We start from the raw sequence: 17694 nt of genomic DNA on the forward strand, positions 1-17694 counted from the left end.
GACAACTTTGTCTATGCCGATGAGCTGATGATAGAAACCTTTTCGAGAAAAAAGTTTCTGCTCTACCGACAGACCTTTTTTTTTTTTTTTTGTATACCTTGGTCGAGGCTCGTATGAGAGCTAACACACAACTCACAGCAAGGAGGCATGAGACAAGAGGGGCGGGAGTGGAAGGGACAAAACAGTGGGGAACAGACACATTAGGTGAACTGTGGAAGGGAGAGGGATGAGGATGGGACGGGGAACATGGCGAAGAGAAGATGGACATTTCAGGGACTTTCAGGAAGGAAAGCAGGAGAAATGAAGGAAGTGGGCTTGGGTGGATTATTGGGGGTAGAAAAGATCGAGGATTTGGATGGGGGAAGATAAGAGGTGGTGGTGAACAGCTGTTTTGAAAGCCTGGAGGGAAGAATGGGAAAGAATAGAGTGAGGAAGTTCATTCCAAAGGCGGGAAAAAAGAGGAATGAAAGAGTGAAGATGAGCAGTGATTCGTGATTTTGGTAGTTTTACCAGAAGGGGGTTGTTGGCGGACCTTGAGCGCCCTGTGGAAATGTGGTGGGGACAAATCGCAGAGAGAGCAGCGGGGGGGGCAAGGCTGGAGAGGAGTCGGTAGAAGACAGAAAGAGCACCGACCAACCTGCGGTGATTGAGTGAGAGGCCCAAAGACTCAGCTTCATTGCGGGAGATGCCGATGATCTTAAATGCCCTGGTTTCGACAGCGTGAAGCCGAGAAAGGTGGGAGGCAGGAGCACCAGCCCAGAGGGGAGAGCAGTACTCCATCAGGCTACGGACAAAAGCTTTGTAAGTGGTCAGGAGCTCAAGAGGGCCGAGGAAGGACTTAGCACGACGGAGGATTCCCAGTCGGCGACTGGCTTTTGAGGCGAGGTTGGAAATGTGACTTCCCAGGAAAGGTCATGGCAGATAGTGAGACCGAGAAGCTTGAAGGAAAAGACTTCTTCCAGAGGATTGTTGAGAAAGTGGATGGGGGGGGTTTTGTAAACGGTCCTTTCGAAGAGACATAGTGAGAGTGTGAGATTTGTCTGGATTGAAAGACATGTTCCACGTGTTGGACCAGTTTGTGATTTTATCCAGATGTGCAGTGAGCGAAGAAGCTGCTGCTTGCCGGTCTGAGGGATGACAGATGGTACGGCAGAGGGTGGAGTCGTCGGCAAAGAGAAATAGAGGATTTTCCAGAGTCTGAGAGATCATTGATGAAAACCAGAAAAAGGACAGGGCCCAGAACGCTACCTTGAGGAACTCCAGCCTGCGCAGGAAGAGGGGATGAAAGAACTCCATTTAGGGCCACACGTGGATTGCGACAGGAGAGGAAGTCTGCGAGCCATGAGTGGAGATGGCCTTGAATACCATGGGAAGAGAGTTTGGTGAGTAGGGCAGGGTGCCAGACTGTGTCAAAAGCACGTGATATGTCCAGGGATACGGCTCGGATTTCCTGTCTGGCATTGAGGACCTCCATCCATTGATGGGAGAGCAGAAGCAGCATATCCAGGGTAGAGTGACCTGGTCTGAAACCAAATTGATGATTGGAAATCAAGCCATTGGAGAAGAGGAAGGATTTCATGTCTGAAGCGATGATGGATTCCATCACCTTGCTGATGATTGGGAGAAGGCTGATTGGTTTGTAGTTACAGGGATCTGTTTTTGCACCTTTTTTATGCAGGGCAGTGATGTTAGCAGATTTCCAAGCAGATGGCAGATGACCTTGGGCAAATGAGAGAGTGAATAGAACAGAGAGAGACCTCCGGAAGTATATCTCAAACTACGGTGGTTTTGGATATCACGAAAATGCCAAGGATTCTCATACTGATTGTGAATGAGTAGCCAAGTGGATGAGGGAGTGCTGTGTCGGAAATAAATCACACCATCAAATGAATGAAAGTTATGTCGATCATTTTAGTGATTGGAGTGATCCTTGTGATCAACTGAATCATTAGTGGTTCTAAAATACTCCAACCCCTGGTTAAAATCATCATCCCTGTAATACTTTATTTGATTTAAGAAATAACTATTTTGCGCCATAGACCGATTGGAAAAGGTGAGATGCAGATTGATTTGTCTCCTCCTTTTATTGTCCACCGCTCCTTCACAATTGCATATCCAGGCGAGACATGACGTCATCGCCGGATGGAGGGACTCAGTTTTCACTCCGTTTGTTTGTTTGTTTGTTTGTTTGTTTGTTTATCCGGGCGATATCTCAGCCATCATTTGAGCGAGGAAGCTGAAATCTGGGGACAAAAGTGAAGATGTGCTTTAGCAAAAAAGGTATTTTATGTTTTGATGAATCAATTAATTGATTAATTACTTAATTATTATCGATTCATTAATTACTTATTTATTTTATTTCTCATCCTGGCAATATCTCAGGCACCTTTTGAGCTGGGAAGCTGATATTTGGACGCGATAGTGACCAAGTGATTTGGCGAAAAGGGTATTTTTGATTTATTGATTAATCAATTCATCGATTAATTGTTAATTTTCAAAAAGTTACAGATTTGGATGAAACAGTGGTGCTTTCGGTGTGCTATTCGGCAATTGATTGAGAAATTAATTATTTTATGATTATTATTTACTTATTTTAATTATGGAATTAATCAATCAATTATTGCACACCGCTCTCTCTCCCAATTCCGACTCCATGTGCTGCAAGGCGGCGTCGCCGGGCGCTGAAGGTGCCCTGGTGATGTCTGCAGGATTGCTACAGGATTTGTTATTTATTTATTTGGCATTGGGGTGGTGTATTTTGAATGTACCACTACCTGTTTCCTTCTTTGTTCACTTTTTGAGTGTTGGTGCAGAAAATGTCAAATTATGTGTTGGGAAACGATCTGGAAATATCCTGAAAAAGTCACAAAAACACTTAAAGTCTCTCCTGACAGACATGTCTGCTATAGTCACTGATAAACAGGTTTACTAAAATGGCCTAATCTGAAAACAAATAATCCTTTCATTCTTTCCAAACATTAAACCCTGACTCCCTTTTCCAACTCCTCTACCCATTTCCTGTCCCTCTTTCACACCATTTGTTCTCTCCTCGAAAAGGAAGTGTTTGGGACCCGTTCCTTGCCTTCGCGCTGGGAACACTGCGTGATTATGACAAAGATGATGGTCTCCATGCCCATAGGACGCCTCTTCATCGATGAGCACTTCCAAGATGACAAAATGGAGATGGTAAGGCTCATTGTGCACGCCACCGTGTCACAGCCACCGTGTCACAGCCACCGTGTCACAGCCACCCTCTGCAGAGCCCATTCATTACGCCCAAACGGTACAAAGAATGGCTTAAGCATCCGCTGCTGATAAAACCATGCTCCCTCACTCACAACAGGGAGTTCATGAAATTCCAGGGAAACTGAGCATCGTCCAAGCTCCGATTCCCTTTAGAATGCCCAACCGGTGTTAACGCTGCAGTGCTTGCCCTTTGCTCACTTGAGCTCCAGATTGCAAATGCAGATGAACAACAACAACAAAAAAAACTGTCCCACAGGAGGATGTAAAATATGCTGCCCCACCCTATCTCTGGAATTAAGCTCCCCACGACAGTCATTTCACCCTCCACCCCCCAAACTGCTATCCATACTGCACACTCTATTGTATCATTCGCTTGATAGGTGGTGATTATCAGGTTCATAGAAGGGGTTGGAAGTGCCTTTTCTGGAGCACTTTAATACTCATGCAAAATGGCCTGGCTTTCCACCAGAATCAGAGCTTTTGGCAGAGTATGGATTACACATTCTGGACAAAGCACATTATCCTCCAGAGGGAACAGCGCATTCTGAACCGCACCACCACGAAAATCAAGTGTGCCTGTGAAAACATCCATAGCTTCATTTCCTCCATGTGCACATTCTTTCAGCCTTTAAAAGATGTCATCCCATTCTTGATTTCCTGTGTCCTCTCATACTAAATTAAACACCAATGGCACCTTTTTATCCCGCTGTTCTCATTACCGTGGCTCTGCTCAGTGATTTCCAACCCACGCTTGACATTAATACAGCACACTAGTGGGTAATTGCTACTCCATATTTCTCCTTTTGTGCCTCTAGTTACCTCTTTCCACCCCGCAACCACCACCCGATCCCCGATTCATAGTCCAAATATCATGATAAAACAATCACCTTAACTTCCAGCCTATCGTTCCTCAATCTGAGCAATTGTGACGATCACTGTCAAATGGCAATGTGAGGTACTGCCTTGCTGTGGATCGGCGAGCTGCCAAGCTGCCACTGCTGCTGCCAAAAGCTTCAGTGCAAGATGCCCCGGCCAATCGATAGGCACTGCGGCTTGCTGCCGCACCATGTCGCGATGCCCTCTGCTCCCCATACAACTGACGAATGTTAGTGCTGCAAAGAAAAATGCACAGAATAATAAATAAATAAATAAATAAATAAACACAAACACAAAAGGTTTCGTTCGGCGGAGGCTCAAGATTGTTGCAAGGCAACCTTATAGCTGCTGGTACATTTTTGAGGATAATAAGTCAAATTTCTTCTCTCAGACGGCACAATAAAACAGACAACACTTCTCGGCCTAGAGGTCACCAGCCTGTGCTCACCTGGTCACCTGGAACATTCAACCCATTTGAAGAACCAGTTAAAAGGAGTAGAATTTTAAGCGTAAAAAGACCTAATTCACAAATCTAAGATTGGTCGATAAATTAACCAAGAATCATTGTTTGGTTCTTAATGGTTTTGGTGGTGGGTTTGGGATCCTAGTATCTTGAGTCCAAATCCCATTTGGCTATTCAATTAATACCAGGTGGGGTTGACTCTGCCTGTCATCCTTCCGAGGTCGGTAAAATGAGTGCCAGCTTGCTGGTATCCTGTGTCGGAGTGGCGACCCGTCCAAGATTGTGCCCAATAGCCGAGGAGACTGCTTCGGCAACACCAACGCTCTCCACAGAGTATGGTCCCAATGGATGGATGGAATCGTTTGGTTAAAGGGATAAAACTGCAGGTAAAAGTGGAAGAATTTGTTTTCATTAAAACAAAGAAAAATGAAGTTTTATTGTTTTTTTTTTTTTAATTATTGGACACAAGCTAACTGACCACCCCTTATAGCTTATCTTACATAAGCTAAAACTACCCATAAGTAACCGAAGGGAATGTTATGTATCCTTTTCCTCAGATGCAGGAGCTAGTAGAGGAGATTCGTTGGGCTTTTGTGGACATGCTCCAGTTGGAAAATGACTGGATGGACTCAGACACCAAGCAACGCGCCACAGAGAAGGTAGGGAAGGATCGTATGTTGAGCCAAAAGTAAAAAGGTGATTGCAACGTGAAAGGTCAATGAAAGAGTCAAGAAAGCGAAGGATTGCCAAATATAGCATTACATTAGGGAAAGTGAAAAAGCTGGTATTTTAAGCACAAGTCTTAGATGTACGTGTGTACATGGTTGTGGTTGTGGACCGGCTGATTGGAGAGGTTCTGAGCTGAGAGGATCGAAATCTCGAGGAAGAGCAGTGCCCAGCTGATGATCTGGGCAGTCAGGAAATGGGTCAATTGCTTATCGGTTCAGGTTCATCCTTTAGGTGAAGGAACTATTTTGAGGTTCACAATTAAAATGAAGTTGAATATGGGATGTTGTGAAAATAACATCATTTAAAGCAATACATTAAATTATAATGTGATGATATAGAAATAGCTGATACTGGACAATAAATAAGTAGAATTGTGAGGAACAAGCATGAAGAAACGAGGTGTGTGTGTGTGTGTGTGTGTGTGTGTGTGTGTGTGTGTGTGTGTGTGTGTGTGTGTGTGTGTGTGTGTGTGTGTGTGTGTGTGTGTGTGTGTGTGTGTGTGTGTGTGTGTGTGTGTGTGTGTGTGTGTTATTGATTGTTATCTCCATATGCGGGTTTCAGAAGATGTGAAGGAGTCCTCTCAGGTCTCAAAGTATCCACCTCCATTTCAGTAAAGGATCATGATTCATGGACCAATTTGTGAAGTTTTCTTGTTTTCAAGATTTTGTTCCGAGGGCTCTTTTGAGGATCGTCACCGAGCTCCGGAGAGCTTCCAACTGTAGTTTGTTTGAAGTAATAGTACCAGAGATGGTTTTTAAGATCTCTCTAAGGTTATTTTTTTAATCAATCACTTTGCTCCAATAATCACTGGTACAATTTCAGATCTCTTCAACTTCCAGGATCTTTAACTTCATTTTTGAGATCTTGATATTTGCTTATTTTCTAGATTTCTGTGTTGTTCAGGCCAAAATCACTGGGTACTGACACCTCAATTAGCAATGCCTTCTTTTCTTTTTTGTACCTCAATACTATATCCGGTTACAATGCTTTGTTTTCTATATTCACGCTCGATGGGATCATCATGTTGTACGTGAGTGTTACTTCCTTGTTTTCAATGATCACTTTTGGTTCGTGTTCCCATGAGTTTTCTGGAAATGGGATATTGAGATTTTTCCAGCCATGCCAGTGGATTACTCGACATCCCTTGTTGGGCCTTTGTGTGTACAGGTGTTCTGACATGAGTTTTTCACATTCCAATAGGAGGTGGCTCGTGCTTTCTGTTTCTACCTTGCAGAACCTATACCTGTCTGATTGACTCAGTCCCGCCATTTTCTTAAAGCCATTGGTGTAGTGTCCTTGGTCCTGGGCATTTATAATGATTTGTTCTCCATCCCAGTTGAGCTGACCTCTTCTTAGCCATTCCAATGATCCTTCATTGTCTCTTCCCACTCTGTCAAACTCTTGTTTTTTTTTTAATACCTTCCTGCTCTTTTGTTGTTTTCCCAGTTGCTGGTGTATATCTGTTGATATTTCGTTTTAATATTTTTTGCAATTGTTGGGACTGTATTTGTTGTTGTTTTGGTTTCTTGTGTGACATCTTCCATTCACACCTGTCTTTTAAAAAATTTCGCTCAGTGGGTTAGGGATACCTTCTCTGGTTTGTTGTCTTCATGTTTGCTTACAAATTGGATTCAGTAGTCTGTTGCACTTTTCACATTGTTTTCCAATCTAACAGATATAATTCTGTGCACTTGGTTGAGCTCCATGAGGCCACCACCTCCTTCTCGTCTCAGTAGGCACATTGGCAGAATACATTGATTTTTGTAAAACATCTTGTGGATGGTGAGGAGTTTCCTTGGTTTGATGTTTATTGATTTCTGATTGTGGCCAGTTTATTATTCCACAGGTGTACGAGAATACTGGTTATATGAGTTTGTTTCTGGCTTTGATTTTATTCCTTGGAGAAAGGAATGTTTTCAAGATCAGTCTCGTTTTACGCAGGTATTCTTTAGTAATTGATTTTCAACATATTTAGGGACTTGGACAAGCTCATCGCTGGACTTGGTATTCCAACGCTGACGGTGTGGCAAAGGAGATTGACCATGTCCTCGTTGACAGTCGTTGGAGGATGATCCAGAACTGCAGGGTCTACCGGAGTGCTCAGTTCCTCAATACTGACCACAGGCTTGTTGTAGCAACTCTAAAGCTGCACCTTAAATCCTGGAGAATGGTACCATCCCAGCCGAGGCTGGATGTTGGCAAGCTCAGGGATGAGAGAGTAGCTGAGGAGTTTGCGAACAGGCTGAGTGGACACTTGGGGGGTCTGGGTGCTTTGGGGAGTCCTGAAGAGTTGTGGTGCGCCTTCAAGACCACCGTCCTTGATGTTGCCGGTGGATGTTGCTCACCGCAGGGCAAAGAAGAATTTTGTCTCTCAAGGGACACTGGATACCATTGACCAGAGTCGCAGGGCCAGGCTGAATGGCAGAGCTGAGCTGTTCAGGGAGCTGAGGCGTAAAACTGTACGTGCACTGAGGGTGGACAAGGAGGCCTATGTGCGAGGAATCTGTGAGGGGGTAGAGCATCACCTGTGGACAGGTGATTCTCGTCCCGCTTACAGGGGAATTCGCACATTACGTTCATCCAAGCCCATCCCTCGGAGCACTGCAGTTCGAGCAGAGAGTGGTAGGCTCTTGACAGAGGAGTCTGAAGTGAAGGCCCGCTGGGCCGGTTACTTTGAGCGGTTGTACCAGGCTGATCCCCCAACTGTCGAGTTGGACGTCAATGGTGTTACAATCCCTGTTGCTGACCCTCGAATCAACTGTGGTCCACCTACGCTTGTGGAAACACGGGCTGCGGTGAACCAGTTGAAACGGGGCAAAGCTCCAGGGATCTGTGGCATCCATGCCGAACTTCTCAAGGCTGGTGGAAATGCTGCACTCGTGTCGTTGCATGAAGTTTTGTGCTCTGCCTGAAACACAGGCATCATCCCAACTGACTGGAAGAGGGGCCTTGTTGTCCCTCTCTGGAAAGGGAAGGGTGATCGCCAAGACTGCAACAACTACCGAGGGGTGACGCTGCTCTCAGGGCCAGGCAAGGTCTTTGCTCGGATAATTCTCGATAGGGTTCGCCACCATCTGCTTGAGCACCAGCGTCCAGAGCAGTCAGGCTTTACACCAAAGAGGTCAACGATTGACCGTATCCTTGCACTTCGTGTCCTCACCGAACGCAGACGAGAGTTTCGGCAGGGGCTGCTTGCAGCCTATGTTGATCTCTGTAAAGCGTTCGATTCAGTGAATCGGGATGTCCTCTGGAGGATTCTTGGTCTTCGTGGGGTGCCACCAAAACTGATCGATCTGATGTCTGAACTCTACTCAGGTACTGAGAGTGCTGTGAAGTGTGGTGGTACCATCTCTGACTTATTTCCAGTTGTTACTGGAGTTCGTCAGGGATGTGTACTTGCCCCCACACTTTTCAGCACTTGTATGGACTGGATTTTAGGGAGGATGTCGGAGAGATCAAGTTGCGGTGCGTCATTTGGGAATGTCAAGATCTCGGACCTTGACTTTGCAGATGATGCAGTCATCTTTGCGGAGACTTTAGACATCCTCTTGGGGGCCCTCGAGGTGCTGAATGAGGAGTCGGAGCCGTTGGGATTACGGGTTTCTTGGGTCAAAACTAAGATCCAGGCTTTCGGTGACATCTTGGATGCTGCTGTCCTGTCTGTGTCTGTTTGTGGTGAGGATGTTGAGGTCGTGGAGAGATTCACTTACCTTGGCAGTGATATTCATGTCTCTGCTGGCTGCGAGTCAGAGGTCAATAGACGTCTGGGTCGGGCCTGGGGAGTCATGGATTCACTGGATCATGGGGTGTGGCGCTGCCAGTACCTGTGCGGGAGGACGAAAGTCCGAGTCTTCAGGTCCTTGGTACTTCCAGTCTTGCTCTATGGGTGCGAGACTTGGACTCTGACCAAGGATCTGAGACGGAGACTTAATTCCTTTGGTACCAGGTCTCTTCGGAGAATCCTTGGCTATCGCTGGTCGGATTTTGTGTCCAACGAGCGGTTGCTGAGAGAGACTCGGATGAGATTTGTTTCCTGCATGGTCCGTGAGGGTCAGTTGCGGCTGTATGGACATGTGGCTCGTTTTCCTGACTCTGATCCTGCTCACCAGATTCTCTCAGCGAGGGAGTCTCATGAGTGGAGGAGGCCAGTGGGTCGACCACGTGCCTCATGGTTGCAACAGGTTGACCATCATCTCAAGGAGATGGGGATGGGCCTGGCATCTGCCTGGGGGATGGCCAGACGGAGGCCCCTGGAGTACCGGCGGAAAGTGGACGCAGCGACGTGCTGTTCTGGCACATGCTCCCATACCTGACCTGACCTGATATTTAGGGGCTTCTACTCCGAGGTATTCGTATGATGCTTTGTTGTCTCGCTATTGTATTATTACCTCCACCACCCTCGGTGGATGGAAGTTATGTTTTCACCTCTGTCTGTCTGTTTGTTTGTTTGTGAACAAAATATATCAAAAAGCTATGGACGAATTCGGACGAAACTTGGCGGATGAGTTGGTTAGGTGACAAAACAAGCCAATTAAATTTTAGTTCAGATCCGAATCCAGATCCAGCCAAACAGTGGGATATACAAAACGTAAACTCATCAGCCTGATGGAGGTATGCACTCAACTCAGTGCCCTTCTAGTCTGTTTGTTTATTTGTTTGTGAACAAAATATCTCAAAAAGTTATGCACGGATTCGTACGAATCTTGGTTTACAGGTTGGGTATGTAACAAGGAAGAATTAATTTGATTTTGGAGATCTAAATCCAGATCCGGATCTGAGAATTTTTATGTGATTCATTACAATTGAGTGATCAGGCTAAAACGATATATAGCACAATATAACAAAAAGTTATGGACGGATTCGGACGAAACTTGGTGGAAGAGTTGGTTAGGTGACAAGAACAAGCCGATTAGATTTTAGTTGAGGTCCGAATCCAGATCCGGCCTATCAGTGAGATACAAAACATAAAGTAATCAACCTGGCAGAGGCATACACTCTACTGAGTGCCCTTGTAGTTGTACATACTTGTATCAATTTTTAAGTTTTCTGTTTTTGTTGATTTACCCTGTACGAATATGCACTTGGCACATTTGTCTGGGCCAAATTCCATTTGAATGTCATCAGAGTACCGTTTCACTAATTTGAGGTGTTCTGCCAATTTTTCGTCGTTTTGTGCAAAGGCTTTTAAATCATCCATGTAAAGTAGATGTGTCACCTTTCTTATCTCTTTGGACATTCTCATATTTGATGTCAGGATGTATCCATGTCCTTGCTCATTGATGAGGTTGCTCAATGGCCCCAGGACCAGGCAAAACAGGAAGCTTGTCTCCCTCCCTGGGTGAAAGCTTGTGTCCCTGGAAGATCCCTTGACATATCTTCACCCCTGGTACTTCGATCTTTCCTTCCGAGTGCTGTAACATCAATGTGCTATAACAAAGCTCCATTGCTTTCTCCATCAGTTTCATTATTTGGGGGTTGATCTTGTACAATTGCACGCATTTTATTATCCATGAATGTGGGACACTATCAAAAGTTTTCTTTTGTCATCTTTCCATGCTGCGGATAATTTGGTGGTTCTTGTATTGCAATTTTCGAGTCTGGCCTTGTTTAGTAGTAGGCGGTCTATTGTTCTGTATCATCCCCTCTTGAATTCCTTCTGTTCTGCCTCTAGGCCTCCTTCTTGTGCTCGGTGATGGCAATTCTGTGACGATTCCCATCAGAAGTTTGTACGTTGTTGGTCGACAAGTTATTGGTTTATACTTGTGAGGTCGTTGGGAGTCTTCAGATTTTGGGATGAAGAAGGTGTTACCTACTGTGAGCCACTCATCCAAGGTCTCCTTCCCTTGGATAAGTTTGTTGAATGCTCGAGCGTAGTGTTTGTGCAGAGCATCTCGTTGCTTTAGCCAGAAGCTTGGAATTCCATCCGGGCCTGGGTTTTTTTAAGTTCAGCACTTTTGCAAGTTTTTTTTTCTTCTTCTTCATTAAATATCACCGGAGGCATTTCCTTTAGATGTTTGTTTGTTTTCTCTCCAAGTTTTGGATCCAATCCACATCTTTGTTGTGTTATTTTGGGTCCTCGTAGATTCCTTTTTCTTGGATGAGCAGTGCCGTTGCAAAGCTCACGGTGTTGAGTTCCTTTAATGGGGATGATTTTGGAACCAATCTCTTTGAGTGCTTTCGTGTTTTTTTTCCACAGTTGGTTCTCCCAACCAGCGTTTTTATCCATCGGTTGTTTTCTATTTTGTGTAGTTGTAGTCTTTCCTCGAATGGTGTCAATCTCATCTACACTATTTTGTTTGCCAGCTCTTCTTCCAGTCTTCGCTCTTGCTCATCATCCTCATCCTTCTCTTCTTCACCCATCTGTTCCCCTCCATCCTTCTGCCTGTTATCATCCGCCGTGTCCATCCCCTTCGTCTGTGTCGGTGTTTTCACTCGGCCCATGACTAAGTTGTTTGGGTCTGTTCCCCCTCCCCATGAGGGTGGTTTGATGTCTCCTCTCCCTCTATCTCATCTCGCCTTCGCCGCAGGGTCTCCAGTGACTCTGGCCAGTTACGCTCCACATTCCACTCCCTTGCTTCATCGCACAGCTCCTTCCCACAACATTGCGGCCACTTTTCCACCATCCCTCTGTCCTACTCCTGGAGAGCGCTCAGCTCCCATCCTCCTCGTATCTTCTTCTGTTTGTCTTCTGGTCTGCACTGTTATCCCCTTTATTTTATTTTTATTTTGGAATTTATTTGCCGTTGATGCAACTTTTTCAAATCTTTATGATGGCACCGCCTCCGCTCTGGTGGCCAATCTGGTCTTTACTTCTTCATCTGGTCCATGAATCTAGCTTCCTACCGGCCATCAACCACTGTTCATGTCTTGATTCTCATCTAAGGTTCCACCTTCTGAAACAACCTCCTGAAGTGTGTGTGTGTGTGTGTGTGTGTGTGTGTGTGTGTGTGTGTGTGTGTGTGTGTGTGTGTGTGTGTGTGTGTGTGTGTGTGTGTGTGTTGTTAAAAACTCCCCTATCCCCAAACACCTACCTCCTTCCTTTCTCATGCCCACTTTTAAATGCACCATTTGTCTGCATCCATAGTTTTGGTTACCGCAATGGAAAAGTTTGCACTCTCTTCCAATGCAATTTTAAGCTTCAAGACTTTTTTCCCTTTTCACTCCATTAAATCAATCAAAGTTTTAGTGTGTTTTGACTGAGCAGCATTAAATACAAGAGTACAGTACTGTTTAAAAGGTCACGAGGATGAGAGGGTAGGGAGAGGGCGTTTATTAAAAAGAAAAAAAGAAAAACACTTGCTTAGTGATTCAAAATGGCTGACTTCTCACAAACAGGACACGCAACAGTGCACATGACAGTTTTCCTCTGAAATATATGTTTTGTCTAACCAAAAACACTCTCACTGATTTCATAATTCACTTCATTCCGGTTCAGCTTCTCTTAATTTTTCCTTAACGTTTGTTGTGTTTCTACTTGACACATCAAGAATCCTTTAGCAACCACCAGACTGTTGTCACATTGCCCATCCATTCCTGCAGGCTCAAGCTGTCATGGCAAAGATCGGTTATCCCAGCATCTTCCGGAATGACACTTACCTGAATGAAGACGTAGAACGGGTCAGTGTCTCACCTTAACAAAAGCCCAATCAGAAGCGATGCCGTTATTTGTAAAGTTCTTCTCGACGAGACACCCGAGTCCAACGTCACCGCGCGCATTCTCCTCCAGCTGCTCTTCACCAACGGCGACTACTTCGGGAATATCTTGCAGTGCCTGGAACACAAGTCACAGCAGAATTTCAAGTGGCTACGCAAACCTGTGGTGAAGACTTGGTGAGTTCAATCCAATGAGACGTGAAGCCTCAGGGGGGGGGGGGGGGTCAAGTACCTATTTGGATCCATAAAGTGCCGCATATTACCTGAGTCGAAATGTTAGAAAGGTGGCTTTAATGGGGTAGGCATCCCATCACCTCCACCATTCTGATGGGGGTATATATTGAGTCTGCTCTCCCATGTCTGTACTAGTTCATTGTCTGAGCTAAATTGCGACTTTAGAATATTTTCAATTCCTACTCCAGATTGGGCAACATTAGGTGGCCATCACCTTTACCGTGCATGACCACCTGTGACTGCTCTGGAACTTTTTGTCAATAAATTTCAACAAACCCTGATAAGACTATGGAGAAAAATAATTAATAATTAATCATTGGGTCAAAATGTTAAAGAGCAAAGTCACAGCGAATACAAATAGGCCTTGTCAGCCTGGCCTCTGCCCATTAGCACCTGACAGCCGTTATTTATTTATTTGTTTTTAATCGCTTCCATGTTTATTTATTTACCACTAGCACATACCACCCGTCGCTTCGCTGACGGTAATACTGAGAGGGGAGCAAAAAAGAGGGGTGAGAGTGAGAGAGTGGTGGGGAAGAGAGAGTGGGGAGAGTGAGGAAGTGGAGGGAGAAAGAGGGGGGAGGGGAGCGAGGATGGGTTGAGGGGAGAGTGAGGAAGTGGAGGGAGAAAGAGGGGGAGGGGGAGCGAGGATGGGTTGAGGAGCGAGAAGGGAGGGAGAGTGATGAGGGGTGGGGGAAGGGAAGGCAGCAAGAGGTGAGAGTAAGGGAAGGTGCACGTGCAGTGGAGCATTAATTACGATTCGTACTTTCTCATCAAAATTATTCTGTTTTAGAATAACAGTGAAGATGACAATAAAATCATGTCTAAAGTACATTTTCTACCCAGAGACAAACAGACATACTATAAATTCATACGATAAATAACGCCCAGAGACAAACACCGCCCTGAGGTGTCCGGATACAACTCCCGTTCTGGAGGCAAACTCTACCCAGACACATCTGGAGGGAGAGAGAGAGACAGATGTGTGGAAGAGTGGTGCTGTGTATTAGGTAGGGCGAAGTGAGGATGAGAGAGAGAGAGAGGGAGAGAGAGAGAGAGAGAGAGAGAGAGAGAGAGAGAGAGAGAGAGAGAGAGAGAGAGAGAGACAGACAGAGACAGAGACAGAGAGAGAGAGAGAGAGAGAGAGAGAGAGAGAGAGAGATGTGTGGAAGAGTGCTGCTGTGTAGTAGGTAGGGCGAAGTGAGGATGAGAGAGAGAGAGAGAGAGAGAGAGAGAGAGAGAGAGAGAGAGAGAGAGAGAGAGAGAGATAGAGAGAGAGAGAGATATATATATATATATATATATATATATATATATATATATATATATATATATTAACAGAGAGAAAATGTTTTGCTTTATGAACACACACACACACACACACACACACACACACACACACACACACACACACACACACACACACACACACACACACACACACACACACACACACACACACACACACACACACACACTTATGAGTATAGATTTGAGCCTCAGTGTATCTGGACAGGCAGTAACTGTTTTTTTAATCATTTGACCATTTGTCATCAAATTTTCAACAACCTCGATTATGAGAATCATAAGAAAATAATTAATGAATTTTATATTTCTTTTCTTGTTTTTTTTTTCATCAAATTTAGTTTAAGTACAAAGTGGACGTGGACGGACTCTGCATTTTTAGATTTTTATTTTCTAGTTACCTCCACCACCGAAGCTGAAGGAGGTTATGTTTTCACCCCTCTGTCTGTTTATTTGTCTGTTTGATTGTCTGTGTGTAGGATATCTCAAAAAGTTGTGGACGGATTTGGATGAAACTTGGTGGACAGGTTCATTGTGTGACAAGGAAGAAATGATTCAATTTTAGTTACGATCCGAATCCGGATCTGAGAATTTTTAAAGTGATTCTTCATCATTGAGAAATTGGGCTAAACCGATATATATATATATATATATATATATATATATATATATATATATATATATATATATATATATATATATATATATATATATATATATATATATATATATCATGATATCTCAAAAATGTATTGAGCCCGATATGTTCTCGTGGGTCATGTATTACCTGGCGGAGGTATGCGCTCCACCGAGTGCCCTTCTAGTTGGTGTCTGTGTTGTGCTGCAGTGCCTGGACAGACACACTGAAGCTGAAATGGTTAATAGTGCAGTCGACACTAATGACACAGCCACGTGCCCCGTGTGTGCGGCTTGTGAATGGGCAGGCTAACCCATTTGCAAATACTGTATTTATTTCTGTGCATCTGCGAGGTAAAACGGCTCGCAGTACATCCTACACCATATACACACATGTCTGCATATTGCTACCAATTACAAAGAGTGGTGATTTTAAAACAAATAAATAAAATAATAAAATCCCACACAGGGAGTGGAGCTAAGAAAATAGCACACAATGGCTGGATTTTCGAAATGTGCTGTGGGACCTTTAACGTTTATAACCAAAGGACAGCCGGCTTTATGTGACAGTGGGCTCCATGATGCCTCCTTCTGGTAATGCACCATACAACGGAGGTTTTATAATCCCACCCCGTCAGAACGAAGGAGGTTGATTGAAAAAGAGTACACGTATGTAAGAATTTTCACAAGTTCAACTCCATGCCCTTCCCTTGACATTTTCCCCTTCCTCCACAAGGTGGTCGACAAATCCAACAATCGTGAATGCTTTCTACAGCAGCTACACCAATCAGATTCGTAAGTCGGTGTAAAATGTTAACCTTTTTTACGCTTGCTGCTCCGTGACAAGGCATTGGGAGAAGTGGAGTGCCTAAAGCACCGTAGGGTCGCATCATGTACGTGCCTGCGCGAACTTTTACGGAAACTCGGACGGATGCACTCTGTCGTGGTGACGTGGTGCACCTGTCCGTGACGGGTGCATTGCTTAAGGTGATATCAAACCAAACCCCGTGCTTTCTGCTCCTCGTGCAGGCTTTCCTGCGGGGGAACTACAGAAGCCATTTTTATGGGGGAAGGAGTACCCCTTGTAAGTACGACCACCATCAGCAGCATCACATCGAATATCCCACTCTATAGAACACCCCACAATAGTTTCACTCAAAGACTTGAAAAACTGTTCATCGCAAAACGAATGATCGTCACCCAATCCAGTGTTCAGTTGCCAAGTTTCCTTCTAGAGCGCTCACCAAGTGGCTTAAGCACTCAAGCTAGCACTCAGTTCAAAACCGTTAAGGAACAGCTGCTTGGTAACTGAACACACACTGATGCATGGTTACCCACTCTTAATCTGAACACTCATCTCCATAACCTGCTTAGCAGTTAGGGTGGTGGCTTGGGTTTCTAGAGCGGTTATGGTGGTGGATTGGGATCCTAGAGCGGTTAGGGTGGTGGCTTGGGATCCTAGAGCGGTTAGGGTGGTGCCATGGGATCCTAGAGCGGTTAGAGTGGTGGCTTGGGATCCGAGAGCAGTTAGGGTGGTGGGCTTGGGATCCTCGGGTCCTGAGTTCAAATCCTGCTCAGCTGTTGAATTTATACCAGGTGGGGTTAACTCAGCCTGTCATCCTTCCGAGGTCGACAAAATGAGTGCCAGCATGCTGGGAGCCTGTGTTGGAGTGGCGACCCGTCCAGGATTGTGCCCAATAGCCAAGGAGACTGCTTAAGCAGCACCAACGCTCTGCACAGAGTATGGTCCCAATCTCCTCTCCTCCTTAGGATCCGAGAGCTGTTCGGGTGGTGGCTTGGGATCCTCAGGTCCTGAGTTCAAGCCCCGTTACCGATTAATTAGCACCAGGGGGTTGATTCAGCCTGTCATCCTTCTGAGGTCGGCGAAATGGGAACCAGTGTAGCATCCAAAAGACTGCACACGAAGGGAAGGGGTATGAACGGATTTATTTTAAAATCTGGTATTGGTGTGACGCAGGCATGATGGGCCGAATGGCCTCCTCCTGCGCAGAAAAATTCCTTGTAAATTCCTTCATCCCTCTATTATTCCCTCCTCTGTGGAACCGTCTCCTTGCATCTGTTTCCTCGTCGGCCTCTCTCAAGTCTCCAAGATTACTGCCCATCTTCCCCTCACCTTTCTACTCTCACCGACCCCCTTGCACTCCCATATCATTCCTTTCTCCCACTCATCCACTCATGTGTGACTTCTTTCTCTCCACGTTCCACTTTGATGCCCTGACAGTTTGTGGACCAGCTTTCTTTCTTTCTGTCGAGTGCAGCCTTATGGCTGCTGGTTGCATCATCGGTTAGGGACGCGGCTGTGCTGCTGATGCAGTGTCCCTATCACCAGTACACTGGTACTTATTTTACCGAGCTCGGAGGATGACAGGCTGAGTCAACCCCACCAAGTATTAATTCAGTGACCAACGGGGCTCGAACTCAGGACCCTCGGATCCCAAGTCAGCCACCTTAACCAGTACGCCAACACCAGGCTGTGGACCAGCTAACCCTCTGCCATTTAGCTACTCCATGAGACTACATTTTATTGAGAA

General features: G+C 45.3%; 1 protein-coding gene across 5 annotated transcripts in view; it reads left to right on the forward strand.

The window, feature by feature from the left end:
- PHEX (phosphate regulating endopeptidase X-linked) overlaps positions 1-17694 on the forward strand; it is a 69730-nt gene that overhangs the window by 32246 nt on the left and 19790 nt on the right. For all 5 annotated transcript variants that reach the window (XM_085860599.1, XM_085860601.1, XM_085860600.1 and 2 more), the window contains exons 11-16: positions 3058-3186; positions 5143-5244; positions 12854-12931; positions 13041-13144; positions 15879-15937; positions 16172-16226. In XM_085860599.1, the coding sequence (XP_085716725.1) occupies positions 3058-3186; positions 5143-5244; positions 12854-12931; positions 13041-13144; positions 15879-15937; positions 16172-16226 (527 nt within the window). The remainder of the gene's footprint in view (positions 1-3057; positions 3187-5142; positions 5245-12853; positions 12932-13040; positions 13145-15878; positions 15938-16171; positions 16227-17694) is intronic.

This window comes from Eptatretus burgeri, chromosome 16 (assembly GCF_056783735.1).
Source record: "Eptatretus burgeri isolate ZD-2024b chromosome 16, Ebu_testis_v1, whole genome shotgun sequence".
NCBI classification, from domain to species: domain Eukaryota; kingdom Metazoa; phylum Chordata; class Myxini; order Myxiniformes; family Myxinidae; genus Eptatretus; species Eptatretus burgeri.